General features: G+C 51.4%; 1 protein-coding gene across 1 annotated transcript; it reads left to right on the forward strand.

The window, feature by feature from the left end:
• The first annotated feature begins 3,755 nt into the window (after positions 1-3,755).
• On the forward strand, positions 3,756-27,505 carry NOVA2 (NOVA alternative splicing regulator 2). The gene is made up of 4 exons (XM_044260541.1): positions 3,756-3,859; positions 12,483-12,626; positions 17,790-17,956; positions 26,063-27,505. The coding sequence occupies exons 1-4, from the start codon at positions 3,775-3,777 to the stop codon at positions 27,143-27,145; spliced, it is 1,479 nt and encodes a 492-aa protein (XP_044116476.1). The 5' UTR covers positions 3,756-3,774; the 3' UTR covers positions 27,146-27,505.

A 27,505-nucleotide genomic window follows, 5' to 3' on the forward strand; every position in this document is an offset into this window, starting at 1 on the left:
TGAGATCACAGGGCTGGGAAGAAGAGCCAACCTCCCTCCTCAAACTGCGCACTTGCTGGCCTGCCCCGCCCCTCCCAATCTCCCCCCGACACCCCCATCTACATGGATGGCTCAGGTTTGCCGCCCCATCCTCAGCACCCCAGGTGCAAGGTGCCTCATAGATCCTCAGCGGGCAGTACCATTTGAACACCCATTTTGCAGGCAGGAATACTGAGACAAGCATTTCCAGGAATCCACCATTCTATCACCCCTTCTCCCAACTTCTTTAAGTGGCAGGAGAGAGAAACGGCTAAGGCCATGTCTTTGACTGCCTGGGTTCAAATCTCATGTTTCAACACCGTGTGATCTCAGGCAACCTCTCTGGGCCTCAGTTTCCTTTCCTGCAAAATGGGAATAATAATAGTACTTACCCATAAGGCCATGCTTAGGACTTCAGTAAGTTGGAATACATGCAAAGTTCTTCGCTCAGCAGGCACAACCCTTTGCCAGGAATCATCCCCACAGCCCTATGTAATTAGATTTCTCTGTGCCCCCCAACATTGTTGTGGAGACCCAGAGGCGCTTGCCTGTGTTCCTACAGCTAGAAAATGGGAGGCTGAGAATTTGGATGCAGATCAGGCTGGGCTTTTAGCCACTGAGTCACAATAGCCCTTGGGGTATTAGTATCGGCAGCAACACCAGGAGCATTTTCCAAATTAAGGAACGTGAAACTCAGAGAGGGTAAGGACATGCCCAAGTCACACAGCGTGTTGTCAGAGCCAAGATTTAAACCCAGGTTTGTGTGTTTCCGGGGGCAGGCTGACCTTTGCCCCATGACCCCCCCCAATAAAGCTCTGATGGAGCAGGAGAAAAAAGCACATTGAGTGGTGCCTTTGCCTCAGCTCGGTCTGAGAGGGGGTCTTCTATCCTTGGCTCCAGCCTTTCCATACCCACCCTAAGGTGACTGCTCCCCTGAAGACCTGGGGGTAGAGATACTGGGGTGGCATGGATGATGGCCTCTGATTGGGGCCCTGCAATCCCCCAGGATTTGGTGCTTGGAAAGCTGACGTTAGGTTGCCATGGCAATGGGTTTGGGGCGGTTGCCATAGCAGCTGAACTAGCCTGGGTTTAAAAATATCTAGGAGGAGGTTTGTGTTTGTGTGTGAGTGTGAGTGCGTGACCAACCGTGCTGTCGTGTGTGTCCAAATGGGAGGGCTTGGGGGGTGTGTGTTAGCTGGGGCTGCAGGCATGACTTGGGGGTGGGGGCTGACCAATACTGGGGATTTCCATGTGTGTTGAGCATGTTGCTGAGTGGCCTGTGAGGTCCCGTGTATTTTGTGCATTCGACTACGAGAGCCCTGGATCTGAATGTGTGTGATTATCCAGTTTGGTAGAAGACAGGATTGGGTCTATTTGTCACTCTACATATCGCATGTCACTAACATGTATGCCTTATGTAACATAGGCTGTTTATGTCTTATGGCTTTGATCATGTACTTGTAACTTCTCAGGGTATGTGTGGCCAAGTGTGGAGTTATTTTGGCTTATTTTGGCTACATGTGCACCTGGGACATACTCGGGTATCAGATGTGTGTCTCTCTATTTTTGCATGAGAGCCTGTGATATATATGGTCCACATGACTGAAAGTGCATTATGCATTATGGGTGACTGTGTGTGTGTGTGTGTACCTATCCCCATGACTCTTCTTCATATATCAGCCTATGCCTGTGTGAGACTGTTGAGTACACACCTGTGTGTCTGCAGGAGGGCTGGTGTGACTGTGTGTGTGCTGGGGATGTGGAAATTCATGCCAAACTCTATGGATGTAGGGATATGTACCTTTGTGATGGGAGTATATGTGAATCAAAGGGTCTGAGGTGTGGAGCTCAGCCTGACCCGGGTGCCTCCCTGCATCTCTCTTGCCTCTTCCTTGTCTCCATAGCAACTAGCTCCTCAGTTCCCTCCAGGAAGACGGAGGGGGAGGATCCAGACTGCAGTGGACCACAACTCCCTCGAATCCCCCTTGGCTCTGGGGACAATGGGGGGGAGGGGACAGATGGGAGGCCACTTCATCCTCCCCAGGCCATCTGCTACGGTCCCCATCCTGGGGACCTGAGAGCATGGCAAGGGAGGGGCAGAGTGGGATGGAGCAGAGGGAGGGCCCCCCAGCTGCCACAATTACCCCCACCTAAGCCCCCTCTGAGCCTAATCTTGTGTCTGGGTGACATAGGAAGAATCCTTGAAGACAAGGAATTCAGGGAGAACACTGAATATTAGCAATGATCCATTCCATAGAAAGGCCCCCTACTTCAGGTTCTGAAATTAAGCTTGTCCTGAGTTCAAATCCCAGTTTCCTCTTTGCCTGTCTACCTGTGTGCCCTTGGATGAGCCACACTCCATTTTCCTGAGCATCCACTTTGCTGTCTGATAATCAGGTTTTCTTTATGACATGAATAGTAATACTTTGTCTAACTACAAGGACCAAGACTGTTTTGTTCCCTCTTGTACCCCAGTGTTTGGGACAGTGTCTGACACTTAGTAGGGGGTTTGTAAGTGATGTTGATTGACCTGGGCACCACCTGGATGTTAAGCTCAGCTCTACACGGCTAACACAGGTATTCATTAAATTCAATTCCCTGAGCCCTTGCAGAAATCCTGTGTTGATTCTTCAAGAGATGAATGAAAGATTCGAGAGGGAACTTCCCAGCTGTCAGAGGTGGGAGACATAAGTGAGATTTCTTATTGGGACCAAGTGACGTCACTGAGGCTCAGTTTCCTTCTCTGTAAAAGGGGATAGTAAGAGTACCAGACAGAGTCGGTTGCTCTTGGAATTAAACGTGGTAAGGTTTGTGAAGCGCTTACTTGGAACCAGAGTTAGCACACAGTAAGTGCTCAATAAACGTACATTACAGGTGAGGGCTGCGGAAGGTTGTAGATGAGCCCAGGGTCCTTCCGGTAGCCTGGGGGAGCCTGGTCCCTCTCCGAGCTGCGGGAAGGGGCGTGGTCAATTCAGGGGGCGTGGCCAGGGCTTCAAGGGAAGACCAATGGGGGCGCAGAAGGGCGCGGCCCTGACCGGCATGGGCGTGGCTTTGATCGGGTGGGAGGGGCCAGGCCGCTGTGGGAGCCTCCGGGAAGAAGATGCTCGGGCCAGCAGCCACCGCCAGCCCTGTCGCCGCTGCCGCCCGCACCCGCCGCCCCCCGGGTCCCCACTAGCGGCTGCCTCCGCCTCCCACCTCCGGTCCCGCTCCTCCGGCCCCCCGCCCCGAGCAGGGTCTGGGGGGCTCGGCCCTCCACCCGGGGGAGCAAAGAAGGGGGTCTGGACCGCCCCCAGTGGCGCGGCCAGTCCCTGGTCTCGGTAATCTTGAGAGAGACCCCACCCTTCAGTTCTCTCCGGGCCGTATTGGGGACCCCCCTTGCCCTCCCGTCCTGCTCACATCCGCTCTCCAGGCTCTCCAGGCTCTGTCAGCCCCCCAGAACCAGCTCCCTCCCTTCTTCCCTCTCCAGGGTTCCCCCTCCCCCATCCCTCCGCCGCCTCCCCCTCCCCCTCCCACATCCCCTTCCCTCCCCCTCCCCCCACCCCCGTCCCCCGCCCCCCCCCGACCATGAGGATGATGGCCGCCGGCGCGGTGCACGGCCTCTTCACGGCCTCCGCGGCCCCGCAGCCGCCGCCGCCCCCGCCGCCGCCGCCGCCGCAACCCCAGCCTCCCCAGCAGCCGTCGCCGCCGCCACAGCAGCCGCCGCCGCCGCCGCCGCAGCCGCCGCAGCAGCAGCAGCCGCCGCCCCAGGCCCCCCCCATGGAGCCCGAGGCCCCGGATTCCCGCAAGAGGCCCCTCGAAACGCCCCCCGAGGTGGTCTGCACTAAGCGCAGCAACACGGGAGGTGAGAAAGGGTTGCGACTCGGTGTGGGGGAGCGGGCAGGGGGCCTCGCCTTTCTCCATCCTTCTCCCCCCGCCGTGGCAGGTGCAAGGGCTCTGGGGCGGGGAAGGGCGCCCCTCCCTAGACCCGGGAGCTGAGAGGGGCGTTGGGGAGGGGGCCGGACCCCCTCCCCCTCTCGCCACTGCCCGGGGCTGGGAGCTTTGTCTGCGAAGAGAGGGGATGGGGGGGAGGGGGTGGTTAAGTGTCCTTGGGGGGCGCAAAGGATGGGGGGCGTGGGTCCTTCTGGGCGGGCGTCTCTGTGTCCTTGAGGGGTGTGTGATGTGACCCTTTCGGGGCAGGGGTGTTCCCGGGCTGGCGTGTCGTGGTGGGGGGGGAGGGGAAGGAGTAGAGGAGGCCTGTGGACCTGGAGCTTCCCAGCCTCCCTCCCTGGGGATGTCCTGAGCAAGGGTTGTCCCAGAGGGAGGTGTGAGTGGGCCATGGGCGAGATTGTGCGTGGGGACAAGCTGGGTGGGTGTGTTGGGTGAGATGGTGGAATGGGTGGGTGTGTAAAGCTAGGTGGGAGAATATGTAGCTGGGACAGGTGTGTGTGTATTTGTTTGTATGTGCGCGTGTGGGCCCTGTAAGGCTTGAATGTGTGACATTAAGGATCATGGATATGACAGGAAAGAAGATGTGTGCGTGTGTGTTAAGAGACAGGGTAAGATGAGGGGCTGGGCTCTGTGTTTGAGACCCTCAAAGGGGTACGTGTGGCAAGGGAAAGTGTGTGCATGTCACCCTAGAGGGGGCTGTGGCAGTGTGACACATTAAGTGAGAGGGTGTGTGTGACATGCAAGGGGGTGTGTGGGGGAAGCTGAATGGGCCAGCTCCGGGTGTGAGCCATGAGAGGCTGTGTGGATCAAGGAAGGCAGTTCAGTGTGTGTGACACAGGCATGTCTGGGGTGGGGTGGGACCAGGAGAAGCTGGTGAGGGTATGTGACAAGAAAAGGGTGTGGGTGTGACTCCAAAGAGGCTGTGCCTGGGTGTGACACATGGAGGTGTGCAACAGTGACATCAGAGGGGGCGTGTGCGACAAGGGAAGGTGGGTGTATGACGGGAGAGGTTAGGGCTCTGTGGGTGAGCTGCACGAGGGTGTGTAACAACGGAGGGAAAGATAGTGCCGGTGTGACAGGGAATGTGTGTATATGACACCTAAAGGGTATGAAAAGGGAAGATTGTGTGTGTGTGTGTGTGTGTGTCTGTAACAAGGGGAGGGGTGTGTGTGAAATGGTTGAGTATGTAACTAGAGATGCGGGAATGTTTCTATGTGTGAGAGAGACAAGGGATTGTGTGTGTACGTGTGTGATGTCTGAGTGTTTGACAACACAGAAGGTATACGTGTGTAAGACAGGAGGGCCCCCACTGTGTGTGTGACCTGAGGAAGTATGTGTACCAGAGAATAAAAGACAAGCGGGGCGCTCTAGCGGGTGTCTCTCTGGCCAGGGATTCAGGAAGGAGGTAGGGATTTTCAGAGTCTCAGAGCTCAGCCTCTTAACTCCCTGGATGGAGGGAGACCCCAGAGCAGACAAGCCCCTCCCTGCGGTCACCTTGGCCAAAATCTGCTTCCTCTGGCCTTTTCCTCCGGATGGGAGAGGAATGACCTGGGTCAGAGTGCATGCTCCCCACTCCGCCAGGCCCTGTAGTGGGTGGGGTGGGGACCTCCCACCTCCTCCTCTCCATGGAACACAAGCCAAGTCTCTTTCCTCCATTCCAGCACCGCCCTCCCCCTCAACTCCTGCCCAGGTGGGACAGGAATCGGGGACCCCCTGGCTGCCTGTGAGAGGGTGTCCAGCAGAAATTGAAGGAAAGGGAAGTTGGGGGAGGGGTGGGAGGGAGCTTCCTGTCCTTCTTCCTGCTCCCCCCACTCCCAGCACACACATGAATATGTCCCAGCCAACTTCCTTCCCTTCTTCCTGTCCCACTGCCATTCCCAGTGCTGGAGAGAATCAGGGACCCAGGCGGGGACCCAGGTGGTCCCTGAGCCTGACCTGGCAGCCCAGCCCTGACCCTGCTTGTGTGTGTGTGTGTGTGTGTGTGTGTGTGTGTTGGTGGTGGTGGGGCGTCTCATCCTTCTTTTAAAGGGGCTGAGGTGCTCCAAATCTGATTGCTCTGGGCAGCTCAACCTAACAATAGTGACAGTCAGGCCCAAGTACCGGGCACCTACTAGAAGTCAGGCTCTGAGATATGGGTTAATTTCCTAATACAACACTCTGGGGGAGAGGATTTGAGCTGCTTTTTCGCATGAGGAAAACAGGCTCAGCAAAATGAAGCCACTTTTGCCCAAAGTCACCCAGCTCATAAATTGGTGGAGCTGGGATCTATCCAACCCTGGGCCGTCTGGCTTCAGAGCTCATGTGCTTTAACCCTGGGCATCCTGCCTCCCTCAGCAGCGGGGAAAACTAGGATGAGCCCTTAGGGACCCTCCCCTCCGGACTTTTCCACCTCCCCTCCTGGTGACCTGTGGGGAAACTGAGGTCCGGAGATGCAAAGGGACAGTCCTCCATTTATAGAGACACTCAGGAGATAGCGTTGGGCAAGGATCCGGGATTTTCAACTCAAAATTGAGGGCTCCTTGCGATAATACTGCCATGACTGGGGGTGCTCCGTTAACCTCACCCCTTTCCTGAGCCTCAAGAGTCACCATCTGTCAAGTGGGAAAATCACAATAATCACAAGGATAATAGTAATAATCACTACCCATTTTACGGCTCTCTGCTTATAGGCAGTAAGTCATGTAATTCTCCCCACACTCTGTGATGTAATAATTAACCACAATAAATTATAATAATGGTTAATATCTATGGTCTGCAGAGCACCAGGAAGTCTTATGGAAAAGACTCTGTGCTCGGCACAGGCCAATCACGTACTCCTTACGATTCTTGTATGTTCCCCTTCTTAACAGATGTCACACTGAGGCACAGAGAGGCTAAGTAACTTGCCTATGGTCAGTCAGCTAATCAGAGGCAGAGCTGGGGTTTGAACTTGGGAGACTGGCTTCATGATATGGGTAGACACTATAGTGAACTCCATTTCTGGGTGAGGAAGCCGAGGCCCAGAGGGTTGAGGGAGACTTCTGGGGATGTAATGACAAGGAATGGCAGACGGGGTAGATCAAGCTCGGGCCCGCAGAGCCAGCCTGCCTGCCACTCCTGCCTGTTCTTGGGGGTTGAGAGAGGAGATGGGGGCTGTTCCCACTAACGTCTGGGCTCCGGTACTGCCAGACACCATTGGTTGGGAGACAAGGCACTTAAGGACAAGAGGACTGGGGAGGGGGCTGGGAGTTGAATGGAAACTCAAGTTAGGAACTCACTCATCAGAGAGACAAAGGGCTGTAGTCTAGCGGGACAACCAAGGGATGCAACCCACCCAGAGTACAGATGAAACTCTTCAAGGTGTTCCTTGCCCATAGACACACGCGCATGTGCACCAGTCACACACACACACCTCCTTCCCCACCCCACCCCCTGCCCCGAATGAGTTTCCGGCCCCCAGGTCTTGCTCCCTGCATCCTCGCTGTTTCCCATAAACACAATGTCACCAAAGTTAAGAGCCCCAAGAGTGAGACCTTCCAGGGTCCATCTCATCACAGCCATGGGCTTGGTGTGGGACAATTTATTTCACTGCCCCAAGCCTCAGTCTCCTTATCTGGAAAATGGGAGTCGTTAAGATCTGCTACTACCACTCCGGGCTTTTCTGTGGCTTAAATAGGACTGTATATATGATACACACCGCAAATCGTCAATACACGGTATCTGTCGTTACTACGATCGGTGCCACCGAGAATGTCATCGGAGCCTGTTGCGCTGTTGCGCTATCCCGCGGTGCTTCGCCCTGTGGAAATCATACCCATCCACCTTTCTTTCGCTTAGAGACGGTGTCACAGCTCGAAGACGGCATCACACCTTCGGCATGCCTTTCCCCCCTGCTTCGGTTGTATTGCATTTCTCACGGGAACGGGCAGCACCGTCATTCACAGAGACTGCCTCACACACCTGCCGTCCCCACCCTCCTGAGCGGTGCTGCTCCCCGCCACCGTGTCGTCTTGTCTTCCACCAGCCACATCCCCACACGCTCCCACAACAGTGTCAACATCACACCCCCTCCGCCTCACACCTCTGTGGAACACACCGATACTTCTGCCCCCAACCCTCAAGCCAGAGCAGGTCCCATAAGCTGGCACCCCAACTTTGGTTTCCCCTAGACCTCCTGTCATTGAAAACAACACATCCTCCCACCCCTTCAGCTCTCCCTTTGTCGTTAGTGACCCCCCCCCTTTAAAACCACCTATCAGGGTCAATTCTCTAAAGTGTGACTCTTACCACACAGCACCCCAGATCTCTCAGGTAGGTCACCATTTTTTTTTAAGATTTTATTCATTTATTTGACAGACAGAGATCACAGGTAGGCAGAGAGGCAGGCAGAGAGAGGGGGGAAGCAGGCTCCCTGCTGAGCAGAGAGCCCGATGTGGAGCTCAATCCCAGGACCCTGGGATCATGACCTGAGCCAAAGGCAGAGGCTTTAACCCACTGAGCCACCCAGGCACCCCTAGGTCACCATTATTTAAGGAGAGAGGGATATTGGTTGCTTTTTGGAAACTCCAGAAGCATTTCTGAAGAAGGTGGTCACAACAGGCGAGGGGGAGACTAGTAAAGAGAGGACTGCCCCTTCCCAAGGTGGGAATGCTTGAAGTTGTAGCAGGAGGAAAACCAGCAGGAGAGAAATGGGCACCTCTAGTTCTTCAGTCACGGTCAAGGGTAAAGGGGGCTGCCTGAACCCCAGCGGAAAAGCTAACGGGGTGGTGGTGGAAGTAGGTGGGTGCGGAGTTCTGGCATTTAGATCCTACTTCAGTAGAAGGAAGAACTTTTTCACAGGCAGAGCCTTGGTTTCTCAAACCGGGTGGGAGCATGTGAGGTCTGGGGGCTCCGTCTTCAGCTGAGGGTGTGTGTCTCCCCTTGGTGCAAGGCAGGCTGGAAAGAGAGGCCTGGCTTTTTGCTGGGGGATGTGGGACTCACAGAGTGCATTAAAGGAGAGGGGGCAAGCATACTCCCAAATGGGAAAGACATGCAAAGGATTCTGAAGAGGATCAGAGGGGTCTGTTGGCCACAGTGGGGACTCCTGTCCTGTGTTCTGAGCTTCTGCAAGTGGGAGATCCCACCTAGTCATTCTCCATAGGAGGCTGGCCTCCAGTCAAAGCTCCTGGTTTATACTAGTCTGATAGAGGGACCCTCAAGCACCCGGAAGGGGCTTAAGAGGATCCATGGACAAACTTTTTTTTTTTTTTTTAACCATTGTATGTTTATATTCTATGCTTTGGAGGGGAAAACATAACCAGCCTTCAGACTCTGAATATTAGCAGTGGTTTTTAGGTGTCCTCTTTAAAGAGACGCATTTACATTTTAAAAAGTGAGTGAACTTGGAGGAAATGGTCTGTGTCATGTTCCCTGCTGTGTCACCAGCACCTCAAACAAGGCCTGGCACAGAGTGGGTGCTCGGGAAGGATTTGTTGGAGGAAGGGAGGAAACAGTACTGAGAGGATACATCAAGGGCAAAGGCAAGAAGTAGTGTAAGAAGGAAGAAAGTCAGAGAGATGAGGGACAGGTTGTCACTTCCATCAGTGAGAGCTCATTCCTCCTCCAAGAAGCAGAGAAAGGCCTGGGACATCCTCTAGGGAGGAAGTGATGAAGGAAGTAGGGTCTCCCCTCCTTCTCCCATTGCCCAATGAAAACCTCAGGCCTCAGAGGCTCGTCTCCCCACTTGCAGAGCACTTATCCTGGGCCAGACACTGTTAGAAGAACTTTGCTTGTGTTTCTGACATTGGTAAATGTCATGATGATAGTGGAGGTGACGATGGCTAAGGTTTCTTAAGTATTGCACGTGCCTGAGACCAGCCTAAGTACTTTACGATTTATCACTTAATTTCTATAGTCCCATGAGGTAATGCTTTCATATCCCTATTTTGCCAATGAGAATACTGAGGCCCCACGAGGTGAGGTAGTTTGCCCAGGGCCCTGCGTCCCGTCAGGGACAAAATTCACACTCAGTCTAAGGCTGTTTCTGCTGTTGCATACAGAGATTCCTGGGGAAGGGGAAGGCAGAGGGCACAGAAAATGGGGTGGGGATGTAATCCCAGTTTTCTTCAGAGTAGATGAATACCTTCTATCTTCAAGAAGGAAGTTGGGGAAGAGGCTGGAGAGAAGATAGGGGTTGAAGTTAAAGAAGGAAAAAGCGGATAGAGTCCTTTGTGAGAATGCCCTCCCCATCTTTCTGAGACTTTCAGGGATGGAGGATTGGTCTCCCATCTCTTTGACAGGTTTAGGGGTGGGGGAAGGCAAGAGGCTGCCTCTATGAGCCCAGGGAAGAAAGTGAATTCGGGGGGGGGGGGTCAGGATGATTGATGGGAAGGCACTCTGGGGGGCTAATTACTTAATAGGTTTAATGGTCTGATGAGGCAAGTTTAAGTGGATTGCCATGGGCTTAGGGCAACCCCTTCATTCTGGACCCCATGCCTATGAAACCACATCCAGTCTCTCGCCCCCACACCCCCATCTTAACACATCAGGGATCCCAGAACCTTCAATCTAAAGGGATCAGGCAGAGATGGGCAGGCTTCCACCGCCCCCCCCACCCTGCCCCCACTTTTACCAGAACAGTTTCTCTTTTATCTGCTCTGTGTGTTGGAGTTTCATGTGAGACATTGAAAATAGGTTTCCTTTGCTTAAAAGAAAAAAAATTTAAAAACCACTAGGGGATGTTTTAAGACCTTAAGCTTTGGAAGCAGAATGGCCTGGCTCCTCCCTTCCTTTCCCCAGTGTTTATTGCATGCCTACTGTGTGCTGGGCCATGGCATGAGTCCCTGGGACACAGGGGTGAGCTCCAGTGGACTTCTGTGGTACCTTGTTCTGAAGGCACAAAACGAACAGGAGAGGATCCATCTCCTCCTCAGGGTTCCAGGAAAGCTTCCAAGAAGAAGCAACATTTGAGTGGGGACCTGAAGGACAAGAGGAATTTGCTGTGGGAGGGAAGTTCCAAGCAAAAGGAACATGCAAAGGCCCTGAGGTGGGTGGGAGGAGGGAATGTTTAAGGAATTAAGAGGAAGTAGGTCCGATGCACATAGAGGAAGATGAGGGCGTGAACCTGGAAAGAAGTACAGGGCCAAGTCACAGAGGATCTAATACTGAGAAGGCTCCAGAATTTTTACCCTATGAGAACTTAGGGACAGCAGTTGGGTTAGAAGGTAGAAGAGGTTAGGCATGTACCTTGAGTGCATTAACGAAGCACTTTACACATGACCAAGAAAACTGGTCCCTAACGAAGAATTTCCGCAGCCCCACAAGGGACCACTGGCACCACCTCCTGGATCTTGGAGACTGTCCTTGAGTGCATTGGTCTTCAGAAAGTGCTAAGCAAGTGAGAACCAAGAACGAAACAGGATTGCACTGGAATCTCAAACCAGTGACTTTCTTGGTGCCCTTGGGCAGCCAACCTTGGGATGGTGCCTTCACCACCTGCATACCTCAGTTTCCTCCCTCATAAAAATGGAGCTCATTATAACTCCTTCATTGGGAGTTGTAGGGAATGGTTGAGGTCAAGCTTGCAAAGCACTCAGCCCAGTACAGGATCCATATTGAGTGCTGAGGGATCTTCTGGAAACCTAAGTCAGATCCTGCTCCTCCTCTGCTTAGAGCCATCTCAGGTTCCCATGGACCCCATCTCACGTGGAGTAAAAATTGAAGAGCCTACTGTGGCCCCACCACTACCACCAACCCTCTCAGCCCCTCACCCCCTTCCACTCTTTACCTCTCTGCCTCAGCGCCAGCTCCACTGGCTACCTCACCTTCCCTCACACAACTCAGGCGCAGTCTCACCCCAGGGCCTTTGCACTTGCTCTCCCATGGAGGCACACGTTTCCATTCCCACTTCCACAGCCTGAAAAACAGTCATAAGGGTTCAGAGCCTGGACTCTAAAGCCAGGTTACAAAGTACTGCTTTCATAGCATCAGTGTGAAAATTAAAAGAACTAGTATTTGTGTAGTACTTGGAACAGAGTCTAGTGTTTACTAGGTTCTGTAGAAGTGTTTGTTAAACAAAGAATGCCACATTCTTGGGGAGGGCTTTCCTGCCCACCGGATCTGACACTACAGCCCCTGCAATCCCCCTTCCCTTCTCCTGCCCCCTTTTGTGTTCTTGGTGCTGACCACCATCCGACATAAAGCATACTGTCTGTCTCCCCCTCCTTCTAGAAGAATGTAGCTGTGTGAGCTCTTGGCTCAATCACTGAAACTCTCTCGGCCTTATTTGCCTCATTTGCCTGCAAAATCAGGGAGTTTGTCTGTTTTCCTCACGGCTGTTTCACTAGAATACTGCCAAGCGTGTGATAGCAGGTGCTCAGTAACTATCCGTGGAATGAATGAATGAATGAGTGAGGGAATGAATGAAGATCATTATGTGTTTATTCTCCCTGCTGCTATTCTCATGGCCATTGCTCCTGTATGTTCCTTTGATGCCACGGGTTTCCTATGACCACACCATGCTGAGGGGGAAGACCCCTTCCCCGGCCTCCCTTACCTCCCCTCCCCATGTGCCCCTGCAGAGGAAGGCGAATATTTCCTGAAGGTGCTGATCCCCAGCTACGCGGCAGGCTCCATCATTGGCAAGGGCGGGCAGACCATCGTGCAGCTGCAGAAGGAGACAGGAGCCACCATCAAGCTCTCTAAGTCCAAAGACTTCTATCCGGGTGAGCCCTGGCCCAGGACTCTGCCCTTGGCCTCCTGTCCCTCCCACCTGGGCCCTGGATAAGGGGGAAGAGCTGCCCTTGGGGCAGTCATAGTGATGGGGCTCTCCCCTCCTCCTAAGGGGACAGAGCTGCCCTCAGCCCCAGGGGCCAGTCCTGAGCAGATGGGGGTGGGGGCAGGGCAAGACAATGGGCCTGCTGCATATTCATGAGTTCATTTGCATGATGTGCTGGCAGATGTGCCCCTTCCCACACACCTGCCTCTTTGGGTCAGTTGGAGTTGCTGGAGGCGGGTGGGCAGGGAGGCAGGTGTCAGGGTGTCCCTTGGGGTTGGGGGGCCAGCCAGCCGTGTTGCACACTCCCCCCACACACACACACTTCTTTTCCCTCACTCTTTCCCTTTGGATTTCTCTGTTACCCCATCTTGCCCAGTTTGAGTCCCACTGGTTTTCTCTATCTGTGTCATTCTTCCCTATGTCTCTCTCATTCTGTTTCCGACTTTCCCATCTCTTGCTCCCCAAGTCTCCATTCCCATCCGCCTCTCTCTGACTCCTCCTGCTCTTCTTTTTGTTTCTATCTCTCTGATTCTGTTTGGCTGTCCCCCACCCCTCGTCCCCATCCGTCTGTCTTGTCCATCTCTGTTTTCCCTCCTCTCTCCCTCCTCTATCTCCCCCTTCTCGTCTTCCCAACCCTCGCCCCATCTTTTTCTTGCCCTCCACCTCTCATTGTCTCATATTTTTCTTTCTCTTGCTTCTTAACCCTCTCTGGCCAGTCATTCACTCAGCCAATATCCAGTAGCACCCCCTAAATGATCTGCTGGATTGCCCCTCATTTCTTCCTGACTCTAGTCACCCACCTCTCCCTTCATGTTTCTTTCCCAGTCTCAACCCCCACATACTTTTTCTCTCCTTCCTCCAAACCAGCCTCTTTTCTGCCTCTTCTCCAGCTCTCTCTCTCTGGTGGCCATAACATTTCCAAGTCCCCTCCCTCCCTCTACTGTCCCCTGCTTTATCTGTCACCCCTTCTGGTTCCCCCTCCCAAGACCAGTGCCTGGGCTTTGACATCTAGAGATGTCCCCCAGGAAGGGCCCCCAGAATTGCATCTTTGGACCAGAGCTGATTCTAGTTCATCCTTAATCCCCTTGGATTTTTTAGGTCAAACACCAAAGCTGGAGCCCAGGGTCAGGACACATTCATATTCTCTCTCTCTGTCTGTCTCTCTCTCTCTCTCCCTCCCTCCTGCCTCCATCCACCCTGCCGCCCATCTCACTAAGCAGCTTTGGCAAGAGCTTTAGAGAACTGTCCAGGGACCAGGCACACACCCGCAACCCTGCTTTCCTCTTCTACCCTGGCCCAGTTTCCCCCACACATCCCCTAGGCCACAAGATACGGATAAGACCTCTGCTTGGGGCATATGTCCGAGGACAGTTGGTTCCTTATGCTTGGATCACATTCTGTGACATGAAACACATCATCTCCTCCCAATTCAGTGACATACCCCACAGGCCAGGCATCTGAGAACCCCAGAGGATGGGACAGTCATTGGCTTTCTTGGGCCAAATATTATTCAAACAAGCAACATGAGCCAGCATTTCTCCCCAGCCCCAGGAATGTATCTAGCACCCCCTCCCCACTGCTGACATGGAATTTTCAGATCATAAAGCTTGTGCTACCTCATAGATTCAGGACATGGCCCCACACATCCTAGTCCAGCCCCTACGACTTCCTAGGACCCACAGCCACACAAGAAATGAGGGTACTACCGGTTGAAAGGAAGAGCATTTTTCACTTTGCTCCTGGCTAACACCCTTTCATTCATTTATTCAACCTACATTCTCTGATTACCTATTCTATGGACAGAGATGAGGACAGCAGTGACTGAGATATCCCTCCCTTTCCCTCACAGATCTCACGGCCCAGTAGGGAAGACAGACTGAACACCAGCAATGACCCAGCGTGGTCAGGGCTAGGACAGGGATGCTCAGAGAATGGTGGCAGCCCAGACAGGGCACCTGACCCAGCCTGGAAAGGTCAGAGAGGGCTTCCTGGAGGAGGGGCCCAGAACAATAAGTAAAAGTGAGCTAGATAAAAGCAAGGAAGAGCACTCCAGAAAGATGAACTAGCATGTTCAAAGGCTGGAGGGGGAGTTTGTTCACTGTGACTGAAGCAGACAGAGCAGATGAGAAATGACAATGGTGAAACACACAGACAGATACACACATACACATGCATGCACACATACACACACACACACACACACACTCACTTGTGTCTACTACATGAAACAAAAACCTACCTGACCATTATCCCCAAGAGAGGGGCAGAGTACAAAGGTTGTCCCCTCCTTGGTACAGGAAACGCCAAGCCCCAGACTATCCTTCCAGATCATTCATAGAGAAACTGAGACCCAGAAAGAAGCAGGCATTTGCCCAAAGCCACACACAGACTTACGTACACGCACTCAGATACCATAGTGATTCCAAACTGCTTCTGATTTGGAGCATTTGCCTAAAGCTCTGTCCCCAGAAGAAAAGCACAGCTACAAAACACACACTTTTTAAAAAATTACTGATTTATAACATTGCCTTAAAGTACAAAATCTTGAGAGCTTACTTCATAAATCCATACATTACTCTTTTTTACTATCAAAAATATGATAGCAAAAATGGAGTCATCTTACGCCTTCTTCCCAACACACGCACCAGCACACACACAGTCTGCATACCCCACATCGAACACAAGGGTGGCTCAGTGGTTAAAAGCTCGGACTCTGAAGCCAGATATCTGTGTTCCAGACCCTGAACTTCCACTACTGGCTGAGTGAACTTAAACAGATCCCAAACCTTCTCTGTGCCTCAGTGTCCTTAGCAGTAAATTGAGAATAATAATAGCGCCTACCTCCTACATGAAGTGCACAAATATATACGAAGTGCTTAGAATAGTGCCTAACGCTTGGTATTTTGTAAGCACCAGCTGTCATTATTGGACACTCTTTCAGGGGCTAACCGAGCCCTGCAAAGCCCTCATGGATCCCAGTTGAGAACTACAAAGGGTGGGAAATCCCAGACTCCCTGAGCTGGAAGGGAGCCTCGCCATAATGGAGAGCAGACCCATTTAAGCCAGGCTCTCCCTAGGGGCCCCCCCTCCAGTTCCCACCCTGACCCACACCCTTTCCTATTTACACCCAGACGGAGGCAGCCTGCACGCTGACTCACCCTTGGCTCAGACCAGTCCATTGTTCTGGGGTTGGGGGGAATAAGTGAGGAACAGTGGCCCAGAGGAGATGGAGGTTATCAACTATCCAAGTGCCCCCCAAGACAGTGACACCCGGACACATGGATAGACTGGCATGCCAGGCTGAGAGATGCCAGTGAGGGCTCAGGGTGGGGGCACCAACGTGCTGCACTAGAATGCCCATGGGAGACTGGACCCTCACCCCCAAATGTCCCAGACACTCAGGCACATGGAGCCTGGCACGGGCTCAAGACCTTTTATAGACCCAGGGAGCTAACTGGTCCCTACAGGCAGTCCCACCAGAGAGAGAGAGAGACAGACACCCACTCTACCCAGCAAAAATGCACAGCTCGACCAGGCGTACACACTTTCACACCAGCCGGTCACAGTAGAGCTGTCTTTGTCTGGCGGTAATGCATACAGACACACACACACACACACACACACACACCCCAGTCCTCCTGTCATACTGACGCTTGAGTCTACTTTTCCGTCTCTCTCTCTCTCTCTCTCGCTCACATTGACACACACCAGTGATAGAACCTTGTCTGTCTGTCTCCTACACACAGGCTCACGCACATAGACATGCATACCACACATCAGGCACCCAGATAATCTTTCGAATACCGAAAGATGTCTCATGGTTTCTTTGCTGCCAACACTCATGCTGACATCAGTCTCAAAGTGATAGTCATTCATCATACAGCATCAGCGCGGCTTCTGAGATCCTTTGTTTCTTTCTCTCAAACTCTCCCGGACAAGCAGCTCGGTCTCACAAATGGTACATACATAACCTTGAACATCGCAGTGATACCCAAAGTCTTTCCCATGAACAAGAGTGCATACATGGTTACTGGATTCACTGTGTCGTGCTGTCGGTTTATAACTCAGTCTCTCCCACTCTTTCTCTTATACACATACACAGCTAAAGACAACTGAGCCATTCCAGCCCAGGTATACACATGCATGGACACCTGCTCATACACACACACACACACACCACTCACCCAAACAGCCACACAGATATATTTGCACTGGTCAGCTTGTCACCCAGGCTCTATCCCACACACATATCCCAACATCACCCAGAGCTGGTTTCTTTGCTCCCCGCTGCCTCCCTACCTCTAGTACACACACATATGCACGCAGAGTGAGGATGCCTAGGTTAGAACCACAGCCAAAATCTAGACACTCTCCAGCAAAGGCATCCACCCCACTCTCCTTTCTCCATCCCTGAGCCCCTGCCCTTCCCTAAGTTGCCTCTGCTCTCCCCTGTCCATACCCTTGCCCTCCCCCACCCTTCAGCCCTCCATCTGGTGGGTCCAGGCAGGCACTCTGGCCTCTCTTCTGCCTCCCCCATCCCCCAGCCCTTCCCCATCCTCTCCAAAAGCCCAGAGGCCTTCGCTGCAGGCTTTCAGGGGTTGCTACGGCAACGGGGCTTCGTCCCTCGTCCCCCTGGGGGTGGGCTGAGGACCCGGCCAGCCAGACCGATAAGGGGGTTCCAGTTACTGTGGCAACCGTTGCAGGCCTGAGCTCTAGTCTTCTGGGGTGGGGGGGGAGGTAGTGAGTGAATGGTTGCCAGAGCAACCAGGAGCCGGCAAGGACTGGGAAGAGGCAGCTGAGCCCTGTCTTCCCTGCCCAGGGCTGCTGTGGGCATCGCAAAGCACTTAAGCATCATTCTTCCATCCCCTGGGGTTGTTTTGGGGGAGGGACACAAAGTGCAGATTATAAAACAGGCATTCCACTCACTTTCCCAGCTACCCATCATGGCCTGGGAGTCCATGCCAACTTCTCCAGGCTTACCATGTGACCTGGGCCCGGTTAGGTACACTTTCTAGATCTAGATTTCTCTTTCCATTAAATGGGGCCTGTCTCCCAGGAATCTTCTCATTCCTGTGTGATGAGGGTGCCCTCTCTCTCCCTTGCTCAACAGGAACCACAGAACGAGTATGCCTGGTACAGGGCACAGCAGAGGCCTTGAATGCTGTGCACAGCTTTATTGCTGAGAAGGTCCGAGAAATCCCACAAGCAATGACCAAGCCTGAGGTGGTCAACATTCTTCAACCCCAAACCACGATGAACCCCGACAGAGCCAAGCAGGTCAGCAGGGGCAAAGACTGGGTTTCTGTAAAGCCAGTGAGGTTCAGGAGAAGATATTTCTCCCATATCACTGGATTACTGTGGGAGTTGAATGGGATAACGCCGATAAGGTATTTGTCAAGCAAATACATGGTAATAATTAGTTGTATTATTAGGGATTCAGCCTAGGGACTCCAACCTCTTAGAGTGGGCTTGATGCAGAGACGGAGTGAAGGTCTGGGAGAATTTGCCATAGACGCTGCCCCACTAGCGCCCCCCCCCCTTATCCCTCCTTCCTGGGATTCTCTAGACCCTTTCCTTCCTTCCACCTCATCCCATTGTCTCCCAGAGCAACCCACCTCCCACTTCCTTTTCTCACCGGAAGTGACTTCATTGACAACCCATCCACATCCAGAAAAGTTTAGAAATGGCCTCATACTCCCTCTCTCCATTAATTATTGTATGGTGTAGCCACCATTTGGGAGAAATGGGTATTTTGCTAGTGAGAGAGGGGGCAGTTCCCTCTCCTACATAGCCCTCTCTAGGAGGGATGGAAGGAGGAGGACAGCGCCTCTTGGTTGCCTCAGTTACGGGGAAGCGGTGGCGTAGGGGCGTGGCAGGGAGCGGACCAATCAGTACCCCGGCCTCTCTGGTTGCCATGACCACGGTGTTCACCGGGCAGGTGGGCTTGCTGCAAAGCCCCTGGCGTGGCCCTGGGTGGGTAGGAGGCAGAGGGCAGGGGAACTGTGCACACTCCCCGTTTTCTCCCCCTTTACCTACTCCCAAATACTTGCAAACACGACGCAAAGGGGCAAGAGCCCCTGGCAGGAGGACAGGGCCCTTGTGAGGGTTCCTTAACTTCTGCCTAGAAGCAAAGACCAGAGAGAGACCCTCGGTAAAAGGAATCCGGAATTCTTAGGAATTCAGTTACCCTAAGATGGGAGAAACCACGGACCTGAGTTCCCCCGAGCTCCTGGGGAAAGGGTGGGCGGAAAGCCCTGGAAGAATGCTGCCAAGCGAATCATTCCCAAAAAAGACTTTGGGATTGGGGCTTGGAGAGTGGCTGCTGTCCTTGGTGCTGAAGCAGCTCTGCCGGGTCTCTCCCGAATCCCTTCCCACCGCAGGCCACGCCGTTTACAGGGTGGCAAGAATATCACCTTTTTCCTCCACCTTGGTCGCGGCCACAAAGGGCTCAGAGTCCATGAAGAGTCTGCACATGCTTCAGGGAAAATGGGGTCAACACAGTCTGCACCTGATCCTTTCACCCCTCCCCCTAATCCACAGAAACTCTGAGATAGTGGAATCGAAAGGTTATAGGACCAGGATTTTTCCTCTCCTTATTCATTACTTACTTCTAAAGAATGAAAGAGATAATGGCTGAAGGCTCTGGAGTCAGATGTTGAGTTGAATCTTAGTCTGACAACTTATTTCTTTACCTGGGCGACCTTGAATAAGTGACTTGATTTCTCCATGCCTCATTTTTCTCATCTGCAAAATGAGATTCATAATGGCACCTACTTAAGGGCAGTGATCAGTGTTCACTGTTGTTTAAAAAGCACTTAGCACGTATTCCTAATTCATAGAAAGTTCTCAAAAAATGTTAGCTGCTGATATTATTATGGGATTTTTAAAAAGATTTTATTTATTTATTTGACAGACAGAGATCACAAGTAGGCAGAGAGGCAGGAAGAGAGAGAGAGAGGAAAGCAGGTTCCCTGCTGAGCAGAGAGCCCAATATGGGGCTCGATCCCAGGACCCTGGGATCATGACCTGAGCCGAAGGCAGAGGCTTTAACCCACTGAGCCACTCAGGCGCCCCAATTATTATGGGATTTTTAAGTCAGGAGACGGGTCTACTCTCTTTCTACATTGGACTTGCTGTGTTACTCTAGGTTCCTTTCCCTTCTGTAAGCCTCAGTTTCCTTTCTTTACAGTGTGGAAGCTGGGCCAAACCAGGGATTATAAATTGAAATGCCTCCAAGATTCAGCCAGGGAACATAAAGAATTAAGGACTCTGGCCTCACCAGAGAGATATGATGCTATCCCTAAAGGGGGCAGCTACTATTCAACTCAACTCAATTCTTACCCTTTGGGAATGTAGACAAAGTGTTGCCACATCTCACAGATTTTTCAGAAGAAGCCAGAAATATTTGAAATCAACTGATTTTTAAAGTTTGGCTCAACCTTAAAACCACTATGTGGCTGGGGGCTACCTACGGCCCAAGGACCCACACTTTGCCACCTCTGGGTTATACCAGTGGTTCTCAGCCTTGGCTGGTATCTGAATCATCTAGGTGTCTTAGAATCCAGATTCTTGGTTCCCAACCTAGAGCCACTGAATCGGAATTTCTGGGGTGAAGGCTTGGAAATCTGAACATAGATTCTGGACTGGGATCAGATCGTGGCTCTATTACTATCTGTGTGACCTTGAGCAAGTTACTTAACCTCTCTTGCTTCTGTTTTCCAAGTCATAAAATGTGATAATAATAGTGTCTGCCTATTCTTTCTTGTAAGGTTGCTGTAGAGATTAAGTAAGTGACTATATGATTATGAAAAGTGTTTGGAAGTGTTTGAAAGTGTTCATATAGTGTTTGAAAGTGAAACACGATATGAAAGTGTTTACCAAAGGGTTGGGCAAATGGAAGGACTGTTAGCTGTAAAATTATTATTCTACTATTACTATTTGAAAATCTCCACAGACTTGCAAATCAGGGGAACAGATGTTCTCTGAGGTCTTTCTGGCCCTAAAACTCCTACAATTCTATGGCTCTGTGATTTCAAGATTTTTGATGTACATTATTCTAAGACTCTACTGTTCTGACTGATGTCCTGGCACTCCAGGATTCTATGAAACTGCACCTGTGATCTCTCTGAGATGCTGTGGGTCTACCACCTGGGCCCATCAGGAAGACAGTTAACCATTTGCTGAGGGCTTTCCATGTGACAGGCACTCCAGTCATTGAATATTCCCAATGGTTGTATGGAGTAGCTGTGGTTACAACTGTGTTGGAGGAGAGGAAATGAGGCACAGAAAGGTGAAAGCATTTGCTCTCACCATTTTCGGTGAATAGTTAATTCATCCTTTCTTTTTTCCTCTGAATGCTGTATCATACTAAATACCTTTTGATTCTTAGGTCTGGTTCTAACCTCTTGACTTGTTGGACTCTTTTTCTGATGATGTTTTTGAATATATAAATTGAGATATTTAAAAAATTGAGATATAATTCCCGTATTGTATAGTTCACCATTTTAAAGTATGCCATTTAGTGCTGTTTAATATATTCACAAAGTTGTGCACTGATCACCTAATGTAATTCCAAAACGTTTTCACCACTCCAAAAAGAAGCCTTACATGCTTTGGCAGTCACTGTCCATTGTCCCAGCTCCCCCTTCCTGTCCCTTCCAACCACTAACCTATTTTTGGTGTCTATGGATTTGCCTATTCTGGATGTTTTTATATAAATTGAATGACATAACACATGGCCTTTTGTGTCTGGCTTCTTTCCCTTAGCGTACTGCTTTCAAGATTAATCCGTACTGTAACATATATCAAAACCTCATTCCTTTTTATGGCCAAATAATATCCCACCATATGCATTTATCACATTTTGTTTGTCTATCAGTTGATAGTCATTTGGGTTGTTTATTTTAGCTATTATGAAGAATGCTGCTATGAACGTATGTGTGGGTATGGTTTTCAGTTCTTTGGAGCATATACCTATGGATGGAATTGGGTCAGATGATACATCTAACCTTTCGAAGAACTGTCAGACTATTTTTTAAAACAACTATACCACAGATGTGAGATTTAAATCCAGGTCAGCCCATGGAGGTAACAATGACAACAACCATTTCTTGAGCATCTATATGAGCACATATTACTTGGACACTCACATAGCACCATATGCTCAGCACATAGTAGGTGCTCAAAAAATGTTGCTTGTTTGATTAATGGATAACGATCTGCCTGCCCATAAGGGCCAAGCAAAAACATAGCTAAGGGGCACTGGTCCCTGAATCAAGCTCATCATTTCATGAATGATCTCAGTTAAGCTTCATAATAAATCTGTGGAGGAGGGATGGATATCCCCATTTTATAGATGAGAAAACTGAGTCTCAAAGAGGTTAGGTCACTTGCCCAGCATCAGTGGTGGAGCCAAGATTTCCAACCTGAGCAAATGTCTGGAGAGTCCAAGGCATTCACACAGTCTTTGCTGAATGCATACCAGGCATTCCCCTAGGCACCGAGAACCCAGTAGTAAACAATACAGACAAAAATCTCTACCCTTGTAGATCGAACATTCTTTCATGTGGAAACCGAAAACAAGCAAGCAAATAAAAAAGTCAGAGAGTGAAAAGTGCTATGACAAAAGACAAAGCAGAAAAAAGAGGGGAAAAGAGTCCTGGGGCATTTTTTTCTCCTTTTATTTTGAAAATGTTGAAGAATAATACAATGAACTCTCTATACACTGCCCTTAGACTCAGTAAGTATTAACATTTGCTTTATCTCTTTACACACATGAACACACACAAGCACTTGTTAGCTTTATTTGCTTGGTTGTTGGGTGGTTTGTTTGTTTTTGCTGATTCATTTGAAAATAAGTATAGACCTCATGACTCTTTATCCCTAAGTTCTTGAGCATGTGTCTCCCAAGATTAAGGATGTGTCCTGTGTTGTTATGTTACTGTTATCGCACCTACAAAAATTAACACCAATTCCATGCTATCGGTTAGTAAAAAGTTGACATTCACATTGTTTCAAAATATGTTATGTCTATAAAGTATTTTCCTATCCAAAATTCAGTCAGTATTTCTGCATTGCATTGAGTTGTTATAACTTATTAGTCTCTTTTAATCTAGAATAGTCTACTATACATGTATTTTTAAAGATTTTTTTAAAGTAATCTCTACACCGAACATGGGGCTCAAACTTACAACCTCAGGATCAAGAGTTACGCAACACTCTATTGACTGAGCCAGCCAGGCACCCCATCTACTATATATTTTGAAGATAGAGTCAACAGAATTGCTGATTGGATGCTGAGTGGCAGGAAAAGAGAGGACTTCTAAGTTTTGAGTCTGAGAAGGGAAAGGGTGCATTTCCCACATACTGAAATGAGGAAGACCATGGTAGAAACACATCTGAGCAGATGAGGTGTTCCACTTTGGATTTTTTTTTTTAAGATTTTATTTATTTATTTGACAGACAGATCACAAGTAGGCAGAGAGGCAGGCAGAGAGGCAAGCGGGGAGAGAGGAGGGAGCAGGCTCCCCGCTGAGCAGAGAGCCCGACGCGGGGCTCGATCCCAGGACCCCCGAGATCATGACCCGAGCCGAAGGCAGAGGCTTAACCCACTGAGCCACCCAGGCACCCCTCCACTTTGGATTTTAAGTTTGAGGTGTCCATTCAACATCATTCCAGAGATATGAGGTTAGCAATTGGATACAAGTCTGGAGGTGTCTCTGCCAGGGACATAAAATAAGCAAATAAACAAGCATCAGTAATTGGGGTGGTAAGGCCTCTTTGTGCCTTAGTGCAAAGACCTGAATGATGAGGTGGGCCTCCTTTTCTGGGAAGGAGCATACTAGGTGAGGGCATAGCAGGAGCAAAGGCGCTGAATCTGGACGAAGCTTGCAACTTGGAGGAACAGCAGGGAGCCTAGTATGCCTGCCATGGAGTCAGCAAGAGGGAGGGAGGGAAAAGTCGAACTCAGATCAACAAAGAACAGAGCAAGTAGAGCAGTGCTTCTCAGGCTTGTCAAACCCCATGCCCTCTTTCTCCTACAAATATTTTCCCAGCCCTCTTTCCTCTGAAATTGCACACACACACACACACACACACACTCATTTCAGTACATGGAAAGCACATATAATGTAGATGCATTACCTATCTAAATCCCTTAAGATTTTCAACAGTTTTATTAAGATATTAATTCACATACCTACAATTCACCCACTGAAAGCATGCAGTTCAAAGTTATTATTATAGTCAGAATTGTGCATCCATGCCCACAATCAATTTTAGAACATTTCATTTCCTCATAAAGAAACCTTGATCCCCTTAGCTAGCATTCCTCAATCCCCACAGCTCAGCACCAGCCCCCAGCCCTAAGCCACCACTAATCTACTTTCTGTCTCTATAGATTTCCCTGTTCTGAACATCCATATAAATGGAATCCTACAATATATGGTCTTTTGTGTCTGGCTTCATTCACACAGCATGTTTTCTAGCTTCAACCATGTTGTAGCCTGGATCAGTACTTTGTTCATTTAAATTGATTGCCAAGGAATATTCCATGGTATGCGTGTATAATTTCTTTATCCCGTAAGACTTTTTTACATAAAGGAGAAATGAAAGGAAGGTGATGTGTTATGAAATGAGATGAATTTTAATAGGTAAATGTTACATGTTACTACAGCAGATGTAGTGCCATATTTAGCTGCTCGCACCTAACACAGTCCGAGACAGTGACAAACACAGTGACCCAGGGTGTCTTATCAGAGATGCAAATAAGACACATGGCATTACTACTGTTATTATGGTTGTTTTTTTTGAAACGATGAACCAGTCTTGGAACAAAACGAAGTACAATCTTCCCTTCCTTGACAGGTTAGTTGCATTCCTGGAAATTTCAGTAGCTCTTTAACCACGTGGGAAAAAGAAAATACTAGGCATTTATATGGATCGTGGGGTTCAGGTCTGGACTCTGAGTTTTATAAACGGACTTTTTGCCAACACGAATGTCCAGGGAGTCACTTAAAAAGTCATACGGGCGGACGATTGGTCGGTTGGATGTTGTAAAGAACTGACATCCAAGGCCCAGGCCCACAGCCTGCCTGCATCTGCCCCCTCAGTCGTCATGACAACCAGAAGCTCTCCCACAAATTTCCCAAACAACCCTGGGGTCCAGCTCAGAGGCAGAGAGGGGAGGCGGAGGCTTTAGCGGGTAGAACCAACAGGTGTGAGAGGATTGAGCAAGAGGAACCTATGTGTAGAAGTGCTCTTGGATATGCCAAAGGAGACTTTTGGTTTTGAAAGCTCCCCCTCCCCCACTCCCAGAATTAAGATAGATCAGATTTGCAGCAGCAAAAGATGGGCCTTTCTGCACCCGAGAAGGGGACCAGTGTATTTAAGTGCTCGATCCTCTCAGATGTGAGGTTTATCTTCATTTTACAGCTAGGACACTGCATTAGATTGCTAAGGCAGCTGTAACAACAGACCACAGAACGGGTGGCTTAAGCAACAGAAATTCATTTTCTCAATAGTTCCGGAGGCTAGAAGTGTGAGATCTGGGGCAGGGCTCGTTTCTTCCGAGGCCTCTCGCCTGGGCTGGGAGATGGTTGTCCTCTTCTCCGCATTCTCACGCCGTCTTTCCTCTGTGTGAACCTGTGTCCTAAGCTCTCCTTCTTATAAGGACATCATTCCTTTTGGATTAGGACCCACCCCAATAACCTCACTTAACCTTCATTGCCTCTTTAAAGACCCTCTGTCCAAATGCTGTCACATCCTGAAGTACAGGGGAGGGGTGGATCAGACTGCAGCATCTGAATGTCGGGGGCAACAATCTGACCCATAACAAAAAGAGGGTTAAGCGCAGTGACCTTGCCAGTAGGGTGGGAAACACCACGGAGCAGGAATCCAAGAGGCCAGATTGCAGCTTCTCCACAATCTGGGTAACCCTGGGGGGAGTCCCTTTTTCTCCTAGGTTGCAAGTGACTCCTCTGTAAAATGAGACTTAATGACTCCTTTTCTGGGGCTGGGAGTCAGAGTGTTTAGTATTTCTAAAAGGCGTGAACACCAATGCAAGCTGGGAGCACCCGCTGTCCTGGAGGGCACCCACTGGGTCAGCCATTAAGTCTTTAAGGTGCTGGAGGGAAGGGAAATCCCAGGTCCCAGGGACACAGGACAGGGTGCCTGAGAACCTACCAAGAGGACTTGGAGTACTAGCTCTTTTTTTGTTTTAACCAACCAATATGAAAGTATTTCGCTATTTTTTCAAGGGGGCACAGCGGGCCTGATCTGGGCCAGGGGAGAGCGGGGCGAGTGAAGAGTGCAAGGCCTTGCCTAACGTTAAGGTTCAGTCTCCACTCACCGTCCTAAAGACCCTCCCTCTCGCCCCACACGCAGGCCAAGCTGATCGTCCCCAATAGCACCGCGGGCCTGATCATTGGCAAAGGGGGCGCCACCGTGAAAGCCGTGATGGAACAGTCGGGTGCCTGGGTGCAGCTGTCGCAGAAGCCGGAGGGCATCAACCTTCAGGAGCGCGTGGTGACCGTCAGCGGCGAGCCGGAGCAGGTGCACAAGGCCGTGAGCGCCATCGTGCAGAAGGTACAGGAAGACCCCCAGAGCAGCAGCTGCCTCAACATCAGCTACGCCAACGTGGCTGGCCCCGTGGCCAACTCCAACCCCACCGGCTCACCGTACGCCAGCCCCGCCGACGTGCTGCCCGCCGCCGCCGCCGCCTCGGCCGCTGCCGCCTCGGGCCTGCTGGGCCCCGCGGGGCTGGCGGGCGTGGGCGCCTTTCCGGCCGCCCTGCCTGCCTTCTCAGGCACCGACCTGCTGGCCATCAGCACGGCGCTTAACACGCTGGCCAGTTACGGCTACAACACCAACTCCCTCGGCCTGGGCCTCAACTCGGCCGCGGCCTCCGGGGTCCTGGCAGCCGTGGCCGCCGGTGCCAACCCCGCAGCCGCCGCTGCAGCCAACCTCCTGGCGTCCTACGCGGGGGAGGCCGGGGCGGGGCCCGCCGGAGGGGCCGCCCCGCCTCCGCCCCCGCCCCCCGGAGCCCTGGGGTCCTTTGCCTTGGCCGCAGCCGCCAACGGCTACCTCGGGGCTGGAGCGGGCGGCGGGGCGGGCGGCGGGGGTGGCCCGCTAGTGGCCGCCGCAGCTGCAGCCGGGGCCGCCGGGGGCTTCCTGACGGCGGAGAAGTTGGCAGCCGAGAGTGCCAAGGAGCTGGTGGAGATTGCGGTGCCTGAGAACCTGGTGGGGGCCATTCTGGGCAAAGGGGGCAAGACGTTGGTGGAGTACCAGGAGCTGACAGGCGCTCGCATCCAGATCTCCAAGAAGGGAGAGTTCCTGCCTGGCACGCGGAACCGGCGGGTCACCATCACGGGCAGCCCTGCGGCCACACAAGCCGCTCAATACCTCATCAGCCAGCGGGTCACCTACGAGCAGGGAGTGAGGGCCTCAAACCCCCAGAAAGTGGGATGAGGCCTGTGGTGTGTGCTCCCACCCTCCTCCCGGCCCCTTCTCCTCCTCTTCCTTCTCCTCCCCTCCCCCACCCCACCCCCAACTCCTGACCTCAGCTCGGGTGTAGTCCTGCTCCTCGTGGGACGGGGCTGGGGTAGGCCTGACTGCAACCCCCCCCTCTGGTAGTCATAGGCAGGATTGAGTGATGGCTGGGGATGGGGCCCAGAAGCCCCCTCCCCCAGCTCTGAACTGACCCCCTTCTTCCTTCCTCCTGACGCTTGGCTGGGCCTGACCCTCCTCTCCCAGGGCCCGGGTCTGTGTGATATCTGTATATATTGCATTTTGTTGATTTTAATAGAAAACAAAGTGTTATTTTCTCTT

Source organism: Neovison vison, chromosome 7 (assembly GCF_020171115.1).
Source record: "Neovison vison isolate M4711 chromosome 7, ASM_NN_V1, whole genome shotgun sequence".
Taxonomy (NCBI): domain Eukaryota; kingdom Metazoa; phylum Chordata; class Mammalia; order Carnivora; family Mustelidae; genus Neogale; species Neogale vison.